This window comes from Bactrocera tryoni, chromosome 5 (assembly GCF_016617805.1).
Source record: "Bactrocera tryoni isolate S06 chromosome 5, CSIRO_BtryS06_freeze2, whole genome shotgun sequence".
In the NCBI taxonomy this organism is placed as follows: Eukaryota; Metazoa; Arthropoda; class Insecta; order Diptera; family Tephritidae; genus Bactrocera; species Bactrocera tryoni.
In genome coordinates, this window is record NC_052503.1 from 51054037 (window position 1) to 51074548 (window position 20512).

Here is a 20512-nt window from a genome sequence, read left to right on the forward strand (position 1 = left end):
GATTTTATCAATTTTAGACACAAGGTAACCAAACTAAACTATATATTAATAGAAAACAAGCTCTCTTAATTTCATTGAAATAACTAGCACATTGACCGATTTTTACCGTATAAAGTCAACTGGAAGTTCGAAAATCTTTATAAAAGATTACACATTTCCACATTCCTTCGTTTTTAAGGAAAAAAACTAGGAAAATTCAAATTTTAGGGGCAATATGTATTATCATTCGAAAGAATATCCTTTGACATTTATTTTCTGAAGATTATTTCTTCCAAATGTTGGCCTCGGTTACGTCTCAGATGGTCCATCCGTTGAGTCCAATTTTTGATGACTTGTTCGAGCATTTCGACTGGTAACTGGCGCGTGACAAGCGTTATGTTCTGCTATAAGGCCTGAATCGAAGCGGGATTGTCCGCACAGACTTTAGATTATACAAATTCTCCCATGAAAAGTTTAACGGTGTGATATCACACGATCTTGGTGGCCAATCGACCGGCCCAAAACGTCAAATTAAAAGTGGCGCCGTTTTGTTGAAACCAAATGATGGCGAGGTCACGTATGCACTTCAATTTCAGGCATCAAATAGTCAGTTAGCATGGGGCGATAACGATCACCATTGTCGGCTGCGTTTTCAGCGGCGTCATTTTTGAAGAAATATGGACCGATGAATCCACCGGCCCTCAAACCACGAAAACCGTTGTTTTTTCTGAATGAAATGACTGCTCTTGAACTTTTTCAGGTTGCTCTACGTCCTAAATGCGACAATTTCGCTTCTTTACATACCCATTGAACCAAAAATAGGCCTCATCGCTGAACAAAATTTTGCTCGAAAACGACGGAACTTCTTGGAACTTTTCAAGAGCCCATAGAGCTAAGCGAAGTCGCTTGGAAAGTATGAGCGGCTTCACTCTTACACAAACTGTATTTTGTATGCTTTCAACTTAAGATCTCGACGTAAAATGCGTCAAGTAGTTCAATACGTCAATCCGAGATTCTGCGAATTATTATCCAATAATGAATGCTGAGTTTCAAGATAGGTGATGGTGTTGCGATTGATATGCTCAGTAGGCCGATTATGTTGACCATAAGTTGAGTAAAACGCACGTTTTGAACAGAATGTGAATTTTTGTATTTAAGTTGAACGATTTGTAAATGTTGTTTAGGCGTACATCTTTCCATGGTAAAATGTCAAACAATACTGAAAAAACATAACATGACAGCTTGACACAACTCACACGTGATCTGTCAAAACATCTGAAAGAAGTACGTCTAAGGGGTCACCCGCTATATTATAATTCAAAACATAAGTACCTTAACCTAGAGTGACTCTTTTACTAAAATTTTGATGTATATCTGAGATATCTATATTAAATTGAATGTAGTATGTTGGGGGATGGTATTTGTTGACTGATTTAACCCATTTTCACCACCAATTAGTGTGAACAAGATTTAATGTACGTTCACTTATTTTTGCTAAGATATGTATGGACAAATACGGTAAATGTAGGCTAAGGGAAGTGTTGATCCGGAGATCAGCTATATACTATATACTGAGATCCTCGTATTCGGAGTGAAGTTATAGTTTCGGTATCGAGGTTGAATGATCTCTTCACAATATGTAGAAAGTTCTCCGATATGATCTTCAATAATAAATGAGAGTGAGAGAATGAGATTTAAAATTGTGTTCTATGGGAATCGTTAGAACACGGTTTCAAAATTGTCGGATTATAGCTTGTAATCCGATTTCGCCATTTCAAACCGTAATCTAGCGATGTCATGATAATGTTGTACTTGTATACCAATTTTGGATGAAATTGGTCGAGCAATTTTAAGATATAGAATTTCATCTAAGAGTGGCCAAAGCTACGCCACTGTCCAATTTTTACAGTTATAAGGGGCGTGCGTATGATTTTTGTTCGATACTACTTACTATATTTCGTTTAATAAATCACATTATTCTGATAATTTTGTTATAGATATTTAGGTATATCGATATCGATTTTTTTAGTTACATTAAATTCAACATGTCTTAAAATTTCTGTAAAAGACTGAAACTGAGGAATTTCTACTAAAGTACGCTACCATAAAATATACTCAAATATTTTTTCCCTTTCTAGTTTCTTATGGACGAAAAGTTTTTCGGTAATTTAAATAAATTGGCAACTTACGTGGCGAGTTCCTCAATGCCTAGGGAGTGGAGCACCGTCGGTAAACTTGGTAAGGAGTGGCATGTAGTAAGTTCCTTTTGGCGTGGGTAATATAGTGTCAGTACCGTACAACTCTCCTCTTTCATAGTCAGGCCACCTGCAACGGGACGTAATAACAATAATGTAACGATGGCTATAAATTCAAAAAAGAGCCTATGTGAAAATGCTTGATATAAAAGTATTCTACCAGGATCTAAAGTAGATTTTTTTCGTAGATAGACGATAAAACAAAAGGTACACATACATATGTTAGTTAGTTACACAAGAGTCACGAGATCTTGTACATAAATTGAATATTCTGCTCATACCATTTGTATGTGTGGTATAAAAGGATGAAACGGAAAACACGTCAATGAAAGCGGTGCTTTCGAAGCGCTTGAACAAAGCAATATGGAAAGGGTTGCGTGCCTATGGAAGTGTTGTAGGCAGTTTATTGCTGTGTGCAGCAATAGGTAACTTTCTCAAAGCGATTAGTTTGAAAGCGCAATATGGAGCGCCTTTCTTTACCGGCATTTTGCAATTTTACTCTTGTTGTTTGGCTTAACTATTCACAGAGCTGATACATACACACCTGTAATACGATTCTTCTGTAATGGCTACTTACCAAGGGTAATTGCTTTTCGTGTGGAGCTGTCGTAAATACACTCAGCAATAAGTCGATCACCAGGCAGAGACCGCACGGGAGCAGGCAGATGGCGAAAGTCTTGATACGTTGGGTCGATGTTGGTGTCCATTACGATTGGAAAAAGTTCTTCAGTCTGACGAATCTGCAATTATTATACCTCCCATTAGTCTAATCCAGAGGAAATACCTTGCTGATAAATTATGGCTTAATTATTTCAAAGTATAAAAATTAAAGTTTATATTTATTAACAGCTGGAAAACGATAAGCGTACTCGTGTATAATACAATTTTCAATATAAAAAAGAGGCTTGTTACTCCTAGATTTGAATTGGGAATACGACTATGGGTCAGAATTTTAAATATCTCAGTAAAATTAAGCCAGAATATACGAGTATTGCGATTATTAAAATGGATTTCTCTATCGAAATTTGTCGGTTTAACTATATATTTTCAGATTATATTACAGTCAACATTTCAGTTATTTAGCAGCGTATCTCAATAAAATTATGGTTTAGGAGTAATAAGAATTTTTCAAAAACTATTTTTTTAATATTTTTAGTATTATATAATATCTTAGAAATATTTTCTGAAAAAAATTGTGTAAACCTGAGGAATAGTTTTCGAGTTATTCGCTAATTAGCAAATTGTACTCGGGTGACTTGGAACGTTTGAGAACAGATAGCTAGCAGCTGCTTAAAGCGACAAGTTCTTGCTGCTCTTACAGGATTTGTCCGGAAATTAATAGGACTGATTTTCTTCCGCCGCGCCTATACTTCGGAGCGTACCGATTGGATTCGTTAGAGGACGATCCTAGCTAACGATCGAGCGGCTGGTCATTCAATGCAAAGTTTTACGTGGAAGTCCTCAAGAGACTCAAACGAAGGGTTAATTGGGTCCGACAAGACATCGCAGCCGATTGGAAGTTGCACCACGACAACGCCCCGGCTCACGCCCCACTTCTTGTAAACAGCTACCTAACCAAGCCCGGCATCCCAACGCTTCCGCAGCCGCCCTACTGCCCAGATGTGTCCCCCCGGACTTTCCTTGCCTGAAAAGGCCGATGAAAGGCAAGCATTTTGAGACAACAGAGGGGATCCAAGCAGCATGCACCTCGGCTCTCAAGGCTATTCCGGAGAATGCCTTCGAGACGCCTTCAATGCTTGCAAATGCATCGACGCAGAGGGAGCCTATTTTGATAGTTTTTAAAGAGATGTAACTTTTGGTTAAATAAATTCTTTTAAATCGCCTCAGTCCTATTACTTTCCGGACAAACCCTGTATCAGCGTGCCGAAGCAGCAGAACTGGCTGCTAATTCTCACGATTATTTTTCCTTACCACTTGACGTTTTAGAAGATCTCAGTCATTTAACTTCACGATGTGATGGGTAGATGGATTTAATACAAATAATAATGAGATGGAGCTTCAACCATCTGGTGTGGATGTGCGATAAAACTAGATACTACTACTGGTATAGTAAGATTCCGCTTAATGCTGTTTTATTTCAAACCGTATTCCCTGAAATTGTGCATCTGTATACACACTTACATACATTAATCCAACCTATGGACCAAGGCGTTACATCCAATTTTAAGGCTTATTACTTGAGGCGAACATCATAGCAGATGTTTTTGAACCAATAGAAGGGGAAGATAAGCAATCAATAAGAGAAGTTTGAAAAAACTACAGTACAATGAATGATATAGAAAACATAAAGAGTTATTTAGGAACACTTGACCAGGTTTGAGAAAAGCGAAGACATTGGAAATTCTGTCATTATGAATGAAACAGTGAAATAAATAATGGAATTAACTAAACAAACTGAATTTGTTGAGGTAAATGTGGAAAACGTCAAAGAGCTAGTTCCAGAAAGCAGCTAATTTTTCTACCGATAAGCTTAAAGAATTACTTTGCAAGAAGAAGAAAACAAAAATATTGACAGTAGATGAGTGAGTGATTTGGATGATGAACTAAAAGAACTCTCGATGGTGTCTCTAAATAAGAGTTTGACACACTATAACTGAAATTATGGACCAATTTATTGAAAATGATCCAAATTTTGACAGGAGCTTAAAATACGGGGAGTTACGGGTGCTTAATTCACTTTTTCCAAGCAAACGCAAAAGGAAAACTTAAATATATTAGATGCATTTCTGACATTTGAATCAAGATGCCTTGGCAGAAAATTGGAAACACAAAATATACTGAATTCTCTGACTAACTAAGAATTTGATTTGTTTTTATAAGTATATTCTTTCACATAGTTTTATTTATTTTTAAAGAAATAATTATTTTTCTTTGTGGGTGTTGAAACAAACCAATTTTTTTCGCAGTCAGACTCCCAAATAGAAATATTTGTCTTAGCAGTTCACAATTCACCTTATTGAAAACATATGTATGTACGTACCAAGTTTCTAAATAAGTTAAAATAACTACGTGCATTATCGACGTTTTCGTCCTTTTTCGTTGTCTGGTGGCTTGAAACTTTTTCACTTTCAATTTCTTTCATAAAGTCGGGGTGCCACACCAATATCTCAATTGTATTTATTTATGGATCGAAACGTGTGAAAATCTGTTTGAATTTAAAATTGTGTTATACGAAAAGTAGACGTGGTTGTAGACCGATTTTGTAAACCTTTTACGCCGACACACATTCCCCACCAGCTGTTTTGTACAATTTAAGGCCTCTGTGATTTTTCGTTAGCGAGTCAGTCTCTTCTAGCAGTTTTGAATAATAAACTTAGAACATTACCTTTAGTTGATATAGTTAGTCTAAGAATTTTGTGAAGTACATATGTATTTATGTATATAAAACCTATGAAGAGCGGGGACCTGCCCACTTTCTAAAACTTTTTAACCACAAGCACCTCATCCTACTGTAATCCACTGTACCGATTTGTGTTGCATCTTAATTTCTGACCTACTCTCACCTTCACTATAGTTTTATATTGTATATACATAATTCGACTTCTAACGCGATTAATTTCAGGTGTTACAAATAACCGTTAAGAGAACAAAACTTTTATATTTTGTGCAACATGTTGCGAGAGTATAGCAGTAACAATTTGAATTTTTAACAAATAATTAATGCAAAATCTCAACCATACCTGCCGAAGTTTAACTTTTTTGCCGATTTGGTGTGTACGCATCATCACCGCAAAAATGCTTATGCCCTGAGCAGGAAAAGCGTAGGCTGTACAATCCTCAATACACTGCCCTTCAGAGATTACTTCCCTTTGACCGGGTGGAATTATGTGTCGCCAATTTGGATCCAGACCTGAAAAAAAGTTATTAGATATAAAAGTTATTAGATATAAATATAAATATGGTGCTAAGTTTTTGAATTTATCCTAGAGTCTCGTAAAATGGTGTCTGTCTTAATAAGGAAGAATGTTTCCGAGTTTCAACGTAAAACTTTAGAGAAATGAGGTTTCTTCAATGAATCTGAATGAAGTGCTTATTTTATGCTTTTTGAAGAGGATTTATATGGTTGTGTTCCTCTTATATAGTATATTTCAAATGACGGTCAAATAATACGGCAAAGAAAATATCGATTGACTCTATTTAAAATATGTATTAACAGTACTCTAAACGGATACATACAACAGTTATCCATCGGTACACTTGAGTAATTTACTTTTATTTTTAGTACAATATTTGTTGACCGTAGTGAAATTTTAATTTCATATCCATTGCCACTTTGCCACCTCACCATGCGCACGTTGATTCCCATTACAATTTCCATTTCAATTTTCCAATTTCGACGCTCCGAACTCGCGTAATACCACAACAAAAGTATCCTTTCGTGTTTTTTAATGCGAATTTCGATTGACGTGCACGAAAGCACAGCATGAAATATAAATTCGGTTGTACATACTTTTGACGAGATATCGCGCAAAAATATCCAGGGTTGGCCAGGTGCAATTGCACTAAGTATAATTTCCGCGCCAAACTTACCTTTTATAGATGTATGTATGTATGTTCATATGTTTGTTCTTTTGGCATGTATGGCAGCCAAGTGTTTATATGGATGTATGTATGTGTAAGCAATAAAGTTGAAAAAAACATGTAAGTGGTTATGATAGGAACACAGAATGAATCAGTCTAGGTACTACACTTTTTTTTGGCAAATGTAAGTCTGTCTATGGCGCCGTAGCATGTTGGACAGTATAGCCATTGTCTATGCCATTTGGTCCAATGCTGTTGTGGCTTCCGGGCTACGCGCCCACAATGTGGAGCTTCGGTGTACAGCTGGGGCGGCGAAATGTGCGCCAACTCGAGAGCTGTGGAATGAGATTGCGTGTCAGGCCAGGTAACAGCCAACTATAAAAGCAACAACAATATTTTCAATTGTATAAAAACTAAAGGAAAATTGTTATTGCTGTCGATTCTGACGATTTTATTTCAGTGCACATGAAATTAAGAACGCAAGCACAGGGCAATAAGTAGGCGGTATAATGTAATATCCCTTCTTTACATTCGCCTTTATTATATGTTATTTTAAGTGTTGTCATTGCACTGTAAGCAAAGCGATTTCGGGGCAGATTTCATAGCACGGCACCGGTTTGATGAGTGATTGCCTTTCGTGTTCGTCAGCAGTTACTCATCTATATAGCATTTGTAATGCCCGAATGTACTACATATTCTTCAACATAATCAGTATTTCTCTATTGACAATCATCCCACTAAAAAGTGCTTTTAAGTTATTGCATAATTACCAATTGAAAGTATGCCAGCGTCATTCGGACGCAATACATGGGTGAAGTAAATCCTTAGTCCGGAGTTGTCAGCCATTTGTCGACTGTAGCTTTGAAGATTATCGGGCTGCAAATTGTTGTAGTGAGTTTCCATAAGATAGTATTTGGCAGCATGAGAATCGATCGGGTAGCCAGCATCTTCCGGAAATGTAAAGCCCTGTGAAATAGAGGGACAGCATTAAGATTTCTGTAAAGCCACATTTCCACTAAAGTAGAAACTCAATATGACGGAATACCATTTAACTAAATACTCATTATATAAGGTGGAATACCCAGAGTTTATTTTGTTTACATTTTCATTTTTATATTTACACACATAGCTTTACTGATTTATTAATTATATAAAAATTCGTTGGCATAAGTGTATTGCAGCTGGAGGGGATTACAATGAAATGGACAAAATTCACCTTTCAATTTGATCACATTATATTTAACTACAAATCTTTTTTGCTTGCAACAGAGACTCTTTGTAATGAAATAAGCAGATTAACATAAATGCAGTAATTGACCCGAAACATGAATATTTCCTGGAAATATTTCCAATTTCGCAAGCTATACCATAAATAAAATATAGAAAAGCACTTAGTTAAATTATTAGCCAAATAAAACTTTAGGGAAGGAACACCTTGAACGGGTGATCCATCGAAGTTCTCTACCTTTATAAAGAAGAAACACAGAAATTTCAAATTTAATGGGGAATGTTTATTATCATTCGAAAGAACATTCTTTTGCATTTATTTTTTGAAGATTATCTCTCTCAAATGTTGGCCGCGGCTACATCTCAGGTGGTCCATTCGTTAAGTCCAATTTTTGATGACTCGTTCGAGCATTTCGACTAGTAACTGGCGAATGAAACGCGAAATGATTTGCTCTAAGGCCTGAATCGAAGCGGGATTGTCCGCATAGACTTTAAGCTTTGAAATTTCCCACAAGAAAAAGTGTAACGGTGTGATATCAAAAGATCCTGGTGGCTAGTTGACCGGCCCAAAACGTAAAATTATCTGCTCACCGAACTGTTCTCTCAATAAATCCATTGATTGATGCGATGTGTGAGAAGTGGCGCCGTCTTGTTGAAACCAAATGATGCCGAGGTCACGAACTTCAATTTTAGGCATCGAATAGCCGGTTATTATGGCGCGATAACAGTCGCCATTGACGGTTACGTTCACACTGGCACCACTTTTGAAGAAATATGAACCGATGATTCCACCGACTCCTGTTTTTTCTAAGAGAAATGTAAGCTCTTGAATTTCTTCAAGCTACTCTTTGTCCTAAATGCGGCAATTTTATATGTCTACATACCCATTGAACTAGAAACGAGCCTCACTGCTGAACAAAATTTGGCTCGAAAACGTTTGATCTTCTTGGATACTTTTCAAGAGCCCATGGAGCGAATCGATGTCTCTTTGGAAAGTCGGGCAACTTCATTTCTTGCACAATTTGCCTTTTGTGCGTTTTATATTTTAAATCTCGTCATAAAATGTGCCAAGTCGTTCCATATGTCAGTCCAAGTTGCTGCGAACGTCACCGAGTGGAGACTCCACGCTCTTCGTGAACACCCTCAGCAACGGCTACTATATTTTCTACACTGAGTGCTGGACATGGTCGAATATTATCCAATAAACACGCGTGATTTGTCAAAAAAGACTATTGAAAAAAGTACCTCTACTTGAATCACCCGTTATAAGAAGAACAAAAATTTATTGTTTTTAAAATATTCTGCATTCAGATCTATAGACTTTTGCATGCATTTGAACCAATTGTCGAAGTATTTTTGCTCTGATTGATTGGAGATGTGTCACAGGTGTTCTAATCACATCAACCGTACCATACAAAGTCATTGCTGCAGTCTACATGTAAGAGCTCGCATTGTCGTGGTGGAGAGTCTTCGTTAGCTTTTCTGATTTCTCGAAGGACAACTGACACACAAATGCTTGCCTACACTCAGAATTTACTGGTTTGTGGTGTTCTAATAGTATCTTTGTGATAAATTGTGATCCATCACTTGCCACGATGTTATAGACGCATTTCAAAGAACCGCTATCGCATTTGTTTTAACATTTCTCTCGATTAATGGACACGAATCTTTTTTTGAGTGATTAACAAATTTTGTGGGATCCAATGTGAACAATCTTTTCAATCTACAGTTCCTCATGATCTGATGAGTCGGCGTTAGGAGTGTTGGAGAGAAAGGTCTTTATGGGTCTTTGCGCATTGGCAACAATGATGGAACGATGAGTTGTAGGAGTTATACGGCGACATTGACGTATGTTGTATAGCTCAGATAGAATCAAGAATAAGATACAGCGGCTGCGCTGTCTAGGTCATGTGGTATGCAAGGAATAGAACACTTCAGCTTGAAGGTTTTCGGTTCAGTACTCGCTGGTGAAAGCAGGGAAGGGAAAGACCTCCACTCCGTTGGAGGGATCAGTTGGGGAAAGACCTTGCTGCACTTGTTTGTTGTTTCAATCTCACGATAGGTCACGTGACAACCTTGCAATATCAGTTTGCGCACAGTGACCCTAACGAAAATCATTTTGGGGTACTATGCGACCTCTATTGGATTCATTAAATTTCATCCATGGTAATGATTGCGCTTCATCGTCAAAAATTGAATTAAGTTCATCGAAGTACTGTTGCTGAGTTAATTTACGTCGAAAGTTGTAAATACCTAATAATCATGTGAAAATGTTCGCGATTGGTTCCATTTTTTGACCGAGATGACTATTTTTAGTTACTGTAAACTACACAAATAGCGTTCGTTTGTCAAAATTGTGAAATAGATGTACATAGATAGATCCAACGTAACTGTGAGTACGAGTAATTAGTGAAAATTAACTTAAAAGATGACACCATACATCGTCGAAATATTAAATCATCAACACTTAATTGAACTTACCTCCGAACCGCGTGACCACGATGCAACAATGGCATTGCAGGCTAAAGGCATATCCCGATTGCTTATACATTGTCGTCCCTGCTCTCGTGCCATTTTCTCAAGCTCTGCCTGGGATCCCTGGCATTCATACAGCGTAATTTGTTGTAAATAATGTACACTGGACGTCGAGTCATATATTGGTTCATACTGGAAGGTCAAATGGTATTACATGAAATTAGACGAATTTATAGATATTGCATACCCGAATAAGGTGGTGTTTTCGATTGATATCCTCTAACTTGAACATTTTGCACCAGGATAATGTGCTATCTCCACTTGGAAGCGCCACATCTTCATTTCGTAGCTCCATTTGCCGTGTTTGATCATCTTTCCGAAACTGAATTTCTGCCCTTTGGGTAAGAACCATTGGATGATATGGCCGAAAAGCGGAGCCCGGTTCAGGTAATGTCCCAGGTTGAACTGATCCATGAGGTGGGTCGCGACTATGATACATATAAATTAATCGCATAGTGTTATTCTGAAAAAATAAAATGAAATAATTATATTCACATAAAATGATTATAACGAAATGAGCACTGAAACTTAGTTTATATCTATTGTGACATCATTTGGTTCTGTTATTATTTTTAACGTACTATTAGTTACAAGTATTTGAAGGGTACAACGCATTCAGTGTAGGTCGTGAAGTCTTTGAAAACTTGCCTCAGGAGAGTCGTTCATCAAACCCTGTTAATAACGATAAAGTTAAAAAACAGTGCTTGAAAATTGACATGTTGGCATCAGAGAGACAGCACAGTACCCCAACATCTTGTGTGAATCTAAAATCATAAAGATATAAACGCTAGGCTTGTACCAAACGTGGGTTTATTAATATTACATATAAATTGTTCAACAATCTAGCGAATACCACTCCAAAAATAAGTCGAAATCGAAAAAACCACTTTGATCGGTGAAAAATCGAGACGATGCTCATCGATTTCTTTGATTATCGTGGTGTAGGTTCATACGAAATACTACTTGGCCGGTTTGAGGCGTCTACATGAAGCAATACTCCATAAACAATCGGATATGTAGACAGAAAATTCATGAATTTTTCACTACGATAATATTTTGTCACATTCTAGCGTGATTGTGACTGACTTTTTGGCCAAACTCGAAACGAGAGTAAAGTCCATTGAAGCCATTCAAAGCCATTCGCCGAAGGCAATAAAGGACGTCTCAGCCGAGGATGATAACAAGTAGTATATGGAAAGATGAATTAAGCTTTGGTATGTTTGTATTTATTCAAAAGTAACCTATTTGTATTAAATTTTGTGGAATTTTATTTTTTTTTCAGTGTGGCTCACTGATCTGATGTTATACATACATATATATCCGTACTTTATACGCTCTCCGAAGTTTCCTTCGGGTTGTTACAAACTTCGTGGACCCGTTCCGTTTCTAAATATAAATATTAGTTAACTAGTACTTAATTGGGTTTGACGAACACTTTTTTATGCCAATATTTGTAGCAGATATCAAAATTTAGCTGAAATCAGTGAACTGCAAAAGAATGTAGAAAGACCATCAAGCAGCTGACAAAATTATCGATATTTTAAATTCCGCTATGCATTTCAATAAATTATCAGTGCAAGGAACCTAATAGGGGTCTCACTTGGACAACTTTGAAAGCTGGCCCGCTGTGGTATTAAAGAGACCCTCACAAATCGACAAAGTCAAGGTCTACAAGATGTTTTCCAAAGTAAATAGGACTTTTTGAATCTAGCGCCACCTGGTGGCGCCATCTACGACTGGTGCGTTAGAATCTGCTATCTTTATCGATTGTCCAGTGAGAATTTCATGACATTTCATCTATTGGGAGTGAAGTTATTGCGTTTTAAGTGTCAGTATACTTGTGTTATCGGTGCGAAAAACAAAGAGCCAACATTGAATTTTGTTTTAAAATTGGTAAAACTTTTACCGAAACGTTTCAATTGATGAAACACGACTATGGCGATGATTGCCTATCCCGTAGCAGAGTGCAGAGTGATTTCAACGTTTTCAAAGTGGTCGTGAAGAATGACGATCACGGTGCGACTTCTTCCTCTTCGGAAAAATGCATTTGCCTATGAAAGGAAAGCCTTATGCAGACCTTGAGACCATTCAAAAGGCTTGCACCCGCCCCAACGTGCTAAAACAATCGTTCGACACGCGTTTGGTGTTTGTGAAAAAAGCTCTATTGAAGCAGAAAGAGACTATTTTGAATAAAATAAATTGGTTTTGGCGAAAAAACCGTTTGTTCTGTTTTTTTTTAAGTCCTGTTTACTATGGAAAGCACCTTGTAGTAACGATGAATGACTTTTCGTGTAGGATGTTGATGTGGGCGACCCTTGGTTCCAACAAGATGCCATACAGCCAATGAAACGATCAATTTAATGATTGACAAGATCGTGTGGCTTAACACCGCTGGACTATTTTTGGTTGAGTTGTGTGAAGTCGCTAGTCTATGCAGATAAGCCCGAGATACTAATCTGTATAACCAAGTTAAATTCTGGGTCCTAACATTAAATTATATTATATTAATTTCTTCTTGAAAGCTACGTGCCTAAAAACAACACCCGTTATATTCACGTTTATGTACATATGTATATAGCTTTCACTATTTAGACTTTGGAACATCGGTACATTCGTCATTACCTTGTTTTACAGTGTGACCGAGTACATTTGAGAAGCCATTTGAATCCATTACGTCTAAGTGCCCCATGTGGCGCTGTTAAGTGTGACTGTAGGGTTGTGCATGTTTTGCATTAACAGTGGTTCCGACTATTGACTAGCCGCTCAACATTTGTTGCTTGTCCATTTTCACAATACTTTAATTAACAATTCAACACGACCCCCTGGAGCGTCGCTCGCGCATATTCCGGCCGATCCGTATTAACTTTGGCGTTAAAGTGACCAGAGAACGAAAGAGCACGGTCAAGTGGAAATGGGTGGATGATGAGTTCCACATGTATGCAATGTGTGGATGAAAGTACAAAAGCCATTACTGTGAGGAGTAGGTGGGGAAAGACAAATGCGGTCGTGGTTTTCACTAAAGCTTACATGTATGTGCCTGTAAATGAGTACATTGTCTAGCACCTGTGTGTACCGTATATAAGAGACTGGACAAGCAATGGTAACACAAAACAATTCAAGTGTTCAAAAAAAACTTGTACACAAGTAAAAATAACGCGATTAAAAAAACCGTTGTGCGGAATGAATGAATTGAAATGAAAGCAAAGGGAGGAGACGTTATGTCGAGGTGAAAACATCATGAGGTAACAACCAAAAATTAATGAAAACAAACAAGCCATGACCAGTTGTGGCTGCGGCAGTTATCGTGACTAAAGACCGACAGGATTTAATGGCCGAAAGGATGGTGTTGCTTTTATTGCTGTCAACTTCAACGCAACTGTCGGGCTCGACGAGTTCTAGTGATGGTTATGCTGGCTTACTCCAACGGCGAAAGCGAATAATGCCGGTGGCTCTACCCTCAATTGCTTAACTCAACTTAGTTACTTCGTAGAAACATTACGCTGCTTAATTATACGTAGGTTACCTTTTATACTTCGGGATTTGCTAACATAAAGTTGCAATCAGGACTACTATTTGTGTTACGGTAACTGGAAATATGCATCTCGGCCATAAATAAAATTAAACGGCGAACATTTTCTAGCAATTATTTTTTTACAACTTTTGACGTATGTTAAATCAACGGCAACAGTGCACTAATGAACTTAATTAAATTTTTGCCGATGAAACGCCATCAAAGACCAGTGTTCATCGATGGTATGATGAATCCAATCGAGGGCGTAAATAACTCCAAGACGAATTTTGTGAATGTCGTAAAAAGTCAATTTTTGTTCTGGAAACTATTGATGCTGTGCGCAAGCTGATATTGCAAGATGGTCATGTTACCTATAGTGAGATTGAGACAACTATGGACATTAGTGGGACTAGCATACATTCAACATTGTATGATCATTTTGCTGTAGAAATTGTTCACGTTGAGTAACACACAATGTGTCAATCGCCCAAATAAAAAGTCGTCTCGATTGGTCGAGAGAAATGTTAGCAAAATACGATGTTGGTTGCTTGCTTTTTTTTTTTGGAAAAACTGGACATGTCGCAACCATACCACTGGAACAACGCATAACAGTAAATTCTGAGTGATAAACAACCATTTTTTTGCCAGTTTTCTTTCAAGAAATCAGGAATACTAACAGGCGAAGACGAATTCACCACGCCAATGCTAGCTCTCACATCGACTGAAACAACAGCATTGTTGTATACTCAAAGCATAACTTAGATGAGTCATCCTCCGTATAGTCCTGACTTGGCACTGAATGACTGGTTTTTATTTCCGTTCATAAAAAATAAACTAAGAGGTTAACGTTTTTCGACACCTGAAGAGGCGGTTGATGCATTCAGAACGCATGTATTGGAGATACCGCAATGAGAGTGGGAAAGTGCTTCGACAATTGGTTCAAACGCATGCAAAAGTGTATAGATCTCAATGAAGAATATTTTGAAAAATAATTTAGTGGTTTTCGATGATTAAAATTTGTTTGCGTTCTAGAATTCCGAAATATAAAATGCAACTTACGTATATAAGTAATTATATTTGGGCATCTGACTGCTCAAAAGCAAATGCTCTGCAAATAAAATATTTTTACTTAGCTTTCTTCAGTTAAGTAAATTAGAGCAATTTCGAAAATAAATAAATATAAAAAAAATTGTTATATATTTAGTAAGATTGCCGCTGCCCAGCTGGTTGATGTTCTCATGAAAATAAAGGCTGATATCACCGCCGTCCAAGAAATGCGACTGAGGCGAGCAGGTCCTTGTGGCATTTACTACCGTTGGCCCAAGCGCAAGTTTGGTGTGGGATTTATGGTGGGAGAGAGACGCCGTCGCCGATGTCTAAATTGTGTTTGGCGACTTTAACGCCAGGGTGGTATCTTTGGCACAACAGTCGGTAAATTCAGCCTCCACAATGAAACATCCCCAAATGGGTTGAGGCTGATCGACTTCGCCGGGGCCCGAAATATGGTTATCTGTAGTAATAGACTCCAGTATACAAAAATTCATTAAGCTTCTTGGCTGTCTCCGTCTGTTTTAGATGTGTGTATGCTCTGAGGTTTTAACATCGACTCGGACCACTATCTTGTCGCAGTCAAGATTCGCACCCGCGAATCATGGGCCTTTTGGAAATATGCAAGTCACAAGGAAGGTTCGACGTCGAGAAGTTGCAAACACAATAGACAGCCGCACGATTTTCTACTCGACTTGCACTCCTGCTTTCTGAGAGCACTCGTCAACAACTCGGTATAAGGGAACTGTGGGACGGCGTTTCGATCTCCTGCATACGAAACCATTGGTTTTCGTAGCGGAGAAAAAAAAGACTGCCTACCTCGCAACGTTACGATCGACCACAACACGTGCGGGATAGGATAGATACCGAGAGTTGAAGAGGGAAGCGAGACGCATATGCAGACAGAAAAAGAGAGAGAGGCCGAAATATGTGAGTATGAAGAGATTGACAAGCAGGCTGACTGTGGTAATGCTTGAAAATTCTACGAAAATATGCGGCGACTAACAGAAGGTTTCAGTACCGGAGCATACTCTTGTAGAACCCCCAGAGGTGATCTGGTAACCGATGCTCAGAGCATACTAAAATTATGGAAGGAACACTTATCCATCCAGCTGAATGACAGTGAAAGCATAACGCCAGGAGAAGGCGAACCCGATTCCCCAATCGATGACGATGGAGCAGATGTTTCATTGCCTGACCATGAAGAAGTTGGAACATCAATTGCCCATCTGAAGAACAACAAAGCGGCGGGGGCGGCGAAGAACTGGTAAGGAGCATGCATCAACTTCTTTGTAAAATATGGTCAGACGAAAGCATGCCCAACGATTGGAATTTAAGTGTGCTCTGTCCAATTCACAAAAGGGGAGACCCCATAATCTGCGCCAACTACCATGGGATAAGCCTCCTCAACATCGCGTAAAAGGTTCTATCGAGCGTATTGTGTGATAGATTAAAGCCCATCGTCAGCAAACTGATTGGACCTTATCAGTCTGCCTTTAGACCTGGCAAATCAACCCGCTGGCTTTAGACCTGGAAAAGACCCGCGAGAAGAGAATCGACACACACTACCTCTTCGTCGATTTCAAAGCTGCTTTCGACAGCACGAAAAGGAGCTGTCCCCCCGCAAAACTAATACGGCTGTGTAAACTGACGTTGAGCAATACCAAAAGCTCCGTCAGGATCGGTAAGGACTTCTCCGAGAGATTCGATACCAAACGAGGTTTCAGGAAAGGCGACTTCTTCAATCTGCTGCTGGAGAAAATAATTCCGTTCTGCTATACGGTGCAGAGGCATGGACGATGACACCAACTGATGAGTCGGACTTCTGAGTTTTCGAGAGAAAGGTTGTGCGAAAGATTTGCGGTAATTTGCGAGTTGGCCATGACGAATACCGTATTCGATGGAATGATGAGCTCTACAAGATATATGATGACATTGAAATAGTTCAGCGAATCAAGAGACAGCGGCTGCGCTGGCTAGGTCATGTCGTACGTATGGACGAAAACACTCCAGCTCTGAAAGTAGGCGACGCTATAACCGCCGGGCGTAGCAGAGGAAGAGGAAGACCTGGAAAGACCAAGTGAAGAAGGACCTAGCTACACTTGGAACCTCCAATTGGCGCTTAAGAGCGAAAAGGAAGAACGACTAGCGCGCTGTTGTAAAGTCGGCTATAACCGCGTAAGCGGTATCTACGACAACAAAGAAGAAGAAGACTGTCATTGCCTAATAAAAATTATAGTAATGGGTACGAACCCTCCCTCAGGACAAATATGATCAATAGAGTAATATCTCGGGCATGATTCGAAACTTAAAATTTAAACCGGGTGTCTGCCATATGGAATGAGGTAGACCCATTCCAAACATGATGCTTTCACAACTAAATAAAAACTTTCGGCAACAGTTTCAAATATATTCAATTTTTGCTTGTTTGTATTTCTAATATTTCACATTAACTGTGAAAGTTTATAATTGTGTTCCATCCGTCGCAGTGCGAAGGAAAATGCAAATTTAAATCTCAGATGAAAGCAATTTTTCTAATTGTATGTTTGTAAGTTAGCAAGTAATTTTGTTAATTGATTTGATTTTCCGTTACGGTTTTAGTCTGTTTCACTCGAAGAAGCTTTTGCGAATCAAAGTAGTCAATACGGATACAACGCCCAACCACACGCTGCGAGAATATGGTGATGTACATAAATTACAATTTTTGTCCATTATCCCTTTAAGCCAGGAAAAATATTCCATATTGAAACTCTCCGCGAGACAAATTTATTTAGCTGTTTACTCTTGCAAAAAAGTTGCGCCAACATACAAAAGCATGGAGCACGGAGACTGGGTTGAACTGAATTTGGTTCATGGAGGATAGGGGTTGGTGCCAGGCCGTGCTTTTTGCTCTTTCTATGTGCACTACTTGGCCACTAAATACAAGTGAAAAGGGAATTGGATTTTTTGTGCAATCACTTCAAGCATTAGTCACGCTGTATGCGCTTCATTAAGTGGCTGTAATGCCGAGCAGTGTTTGAAGGAGTTGGGGTTTTAGGACTCCAACGTTATTGCTTGTATAGTTGGGTGAAATCAAATTGACATATTTTATTGCAGCACTTTCGCTGTACGAGTACTTAGTGCGCAAAAGTTATTTGCCATAACCGTCCACCCATTCGTTCTCACCCTCTATGTTCAGACATTCGTTCCTATTTTGTTAACTTTTCCAGATTGCGCGGTTGCTAAATTGGCATATGAGGTTTGACTTCTGCGTTTTACGCCTTACGCTTTTTTCTATAAAATTAATTTATTGCATGAAATATGAGAGCAGGACAGTTGTGGACATACAATTTTGGATTTAGTCAGAAAAGCAATATTTACATACATAAGTATGTGCATAAATGAGTACTTATACAAAGAACTTAATTTCGATGGCCGGCGCAGCATTTCGGGTGGAACTTTGGCTGTAGCTATATACACGCGTGTTGTCTTCATATTGGTTGGTTGATTGGCGTAAGCCTCTGACTTAACATTACACCCAGAGAAATAATTCTAGAGGCTTTAAATCGCTTGATCTTGCGCATTTCTCCAAGTTAATGAGTCGTCAAACTTTGCACGCCATCTTGTTGGAAATAGAGATCGTCCGCGTCGATTTCCCCAAATTCCCAGAAAAAGTCGGTCAACATCATGTTATAACCCTCGGCATTTCCTGCGTCATTTCGAAAAAAATAAGGCAACCGCCATACAACAATTCGCACCAAACGATCAATTTTTGGGAATGCAATTGCGTATATTAAACCACAAGAGATTGTAAAAAAGTGAAATGATCAAATTTACTGAACACGCTGACAAAATTTGACACAAATTCGTAAACAAACATGGCCACTACAAGTGGATCACATCATCACTATTAGTAGACGCTGTGTATGCCATATACAGTGGATAAAAGCTAACTCTTCCAGTGATAATCTATTCAAGTCCTACTTATTAGAAATGCTGTGCTGACGAACTTTTGGGCCAAGATAGCTCCAAAATTTTTTAATTGTCTTTATTTCTGGACTCCGTGCTAATGTTTCCAAAACATGTGAAGTATTATACAGCAGCCAGGTTCGTGCCTTGTAAGCCTTATGCCAGATAAAAGAGCCATTCTTCGCCCAACCCCAACTTTTCGTTTGAAAAGGTAAATTTCGCTTAAAATATCTTCGAATCTTCTATAAAGTGAAGTGTACCAGGTACAGTCGCTGAAAAGGATCCCCAAACCATGAGCTCTTAAAAGAGCGATTTGCCTTTGGTTCCGCACAAAGTAACGCTCATCTGCTGATGATAAAATTTTTTCATATTTTTTTTATTAGTCGAAGTGCAATAGTTTTTGATTAGCTTCTATTAAATAAGTATTAATCAAACAAACTATTTAAAATTAGTTTTAATTAGGAAATTCGGCTTAATCTATAAGGAAACTTTGAGTTAAACATCTGAAACCTTGATCGTATATCAGGATCTTAGTGAAGATGCCTTTTTGAGAATATCATTTTGTGGTGGAGGCATTCATTTTAGCCACTTCATACTACGATACCGATTCCTCGGACAGCCATATACAGCGGTTTCATATCTGATGTCAAAGATGGACTAAGCTCTGTAACGCTAGTTTTCGAAAATATCGACAAATATTGGAAGTCATGTAAGCACTGTTTCGATTTCCCAGAAACTAAACACGGCACAAAAAACCGCTTGGAACAATTTAAATAAAGCTGAATACAATACGAAGCTCAACGTATGCGTGCCACAGTGTCGAGTTAACACAAAAAGTCACAGGGACCGCTAAATGGGAACAAAATCGATCCAGACATCCAACGAAACCATAAACATAACAAGTCGCTCGTCTTCACTCGAAGTGTAACCGATTAAAAAAGCCATAAATTCGGTTTGGAAAATTATATTCATTTACTTTAAAGTACAAAATGTCTGAAAATAATCATAAATTCCGGACCAATTCACTTTTGCTCGATATGACCACCTTTTGCCTTAACTATGGCCTTGAGACGGTCAAAAAAGGAATCGCAAGCTGCCCGAATGTGACTTGCCGGTATTTTGGCCCATTCACGGACAAGGCCTCTCTTCAGCATCTCGAGACTGGTGTATTTTTTACTACGGACCTTGCTCTCCAAAATGGCTCAGAGAGAATAATCCATTGGATTCGCATCTGGTGAATTGGAGAAAAATTGTGTGGTCGTAATGAAGTTCGGAACGTTATTTTTCAGCCATTCTTGGTTCACTCGCGCTTTGTGAGACCGTGCTGAGTTTTGTTGAAACGTCCATGGCTTGCGACGTCCATGGCTTGCGATATTTGTTTGCCCACGGCTTCAAAGCAGCCTCCAGAACACTTTCCCGATAATATGTCGCATTTACTTTGACGCCAGGCTCGATGAAAACAATTGGA

General features: G+C 38.5%; 1 protein-coding gene across 5 annotated transcripts in view; it reads right to left on the bottom strand.

Annotated features, from left to right (window-relative positions):
- The window catches only part of LOC120776591 (MOXD1 homolog 2), a 124147-nt gene that overhangs the window by 7644 nt on the left and 95991 nt on the right, over positions 1 to 20512 (bottom strand). For all 5 annotated transcript variants that reach the window (XM_040107363.1, XM_040107360.1, XM_040107364.1 and 2 more), the window contains 6 exons: positions 10726 to 11001; positions 10485 to 10670; positions 7547 to 7742; positions 5936 to 6105; positions 2812 to 2974; positions 2169 to 2304 (listed from right to left, as the gene is read on the bottom strand). In XM_040107363.1, the coding sequence (XP_039963297.1) occupies positions 2169 to 2304; positions 2812 to 2974; positions 5936 to 6105; positions 7547 to 7742; positions 10485 to 10670; positions 10726 to 11001 (1127 nt within the window). The remainder of the gene's footprint in view (positions 1 to 2168; positions 2305 to 2811; positions 2975 to 5935; positions 6106 to 7546; positions 7743 to 10484; positions 10671 to 10725; positions 11002 to 20512) is intronic.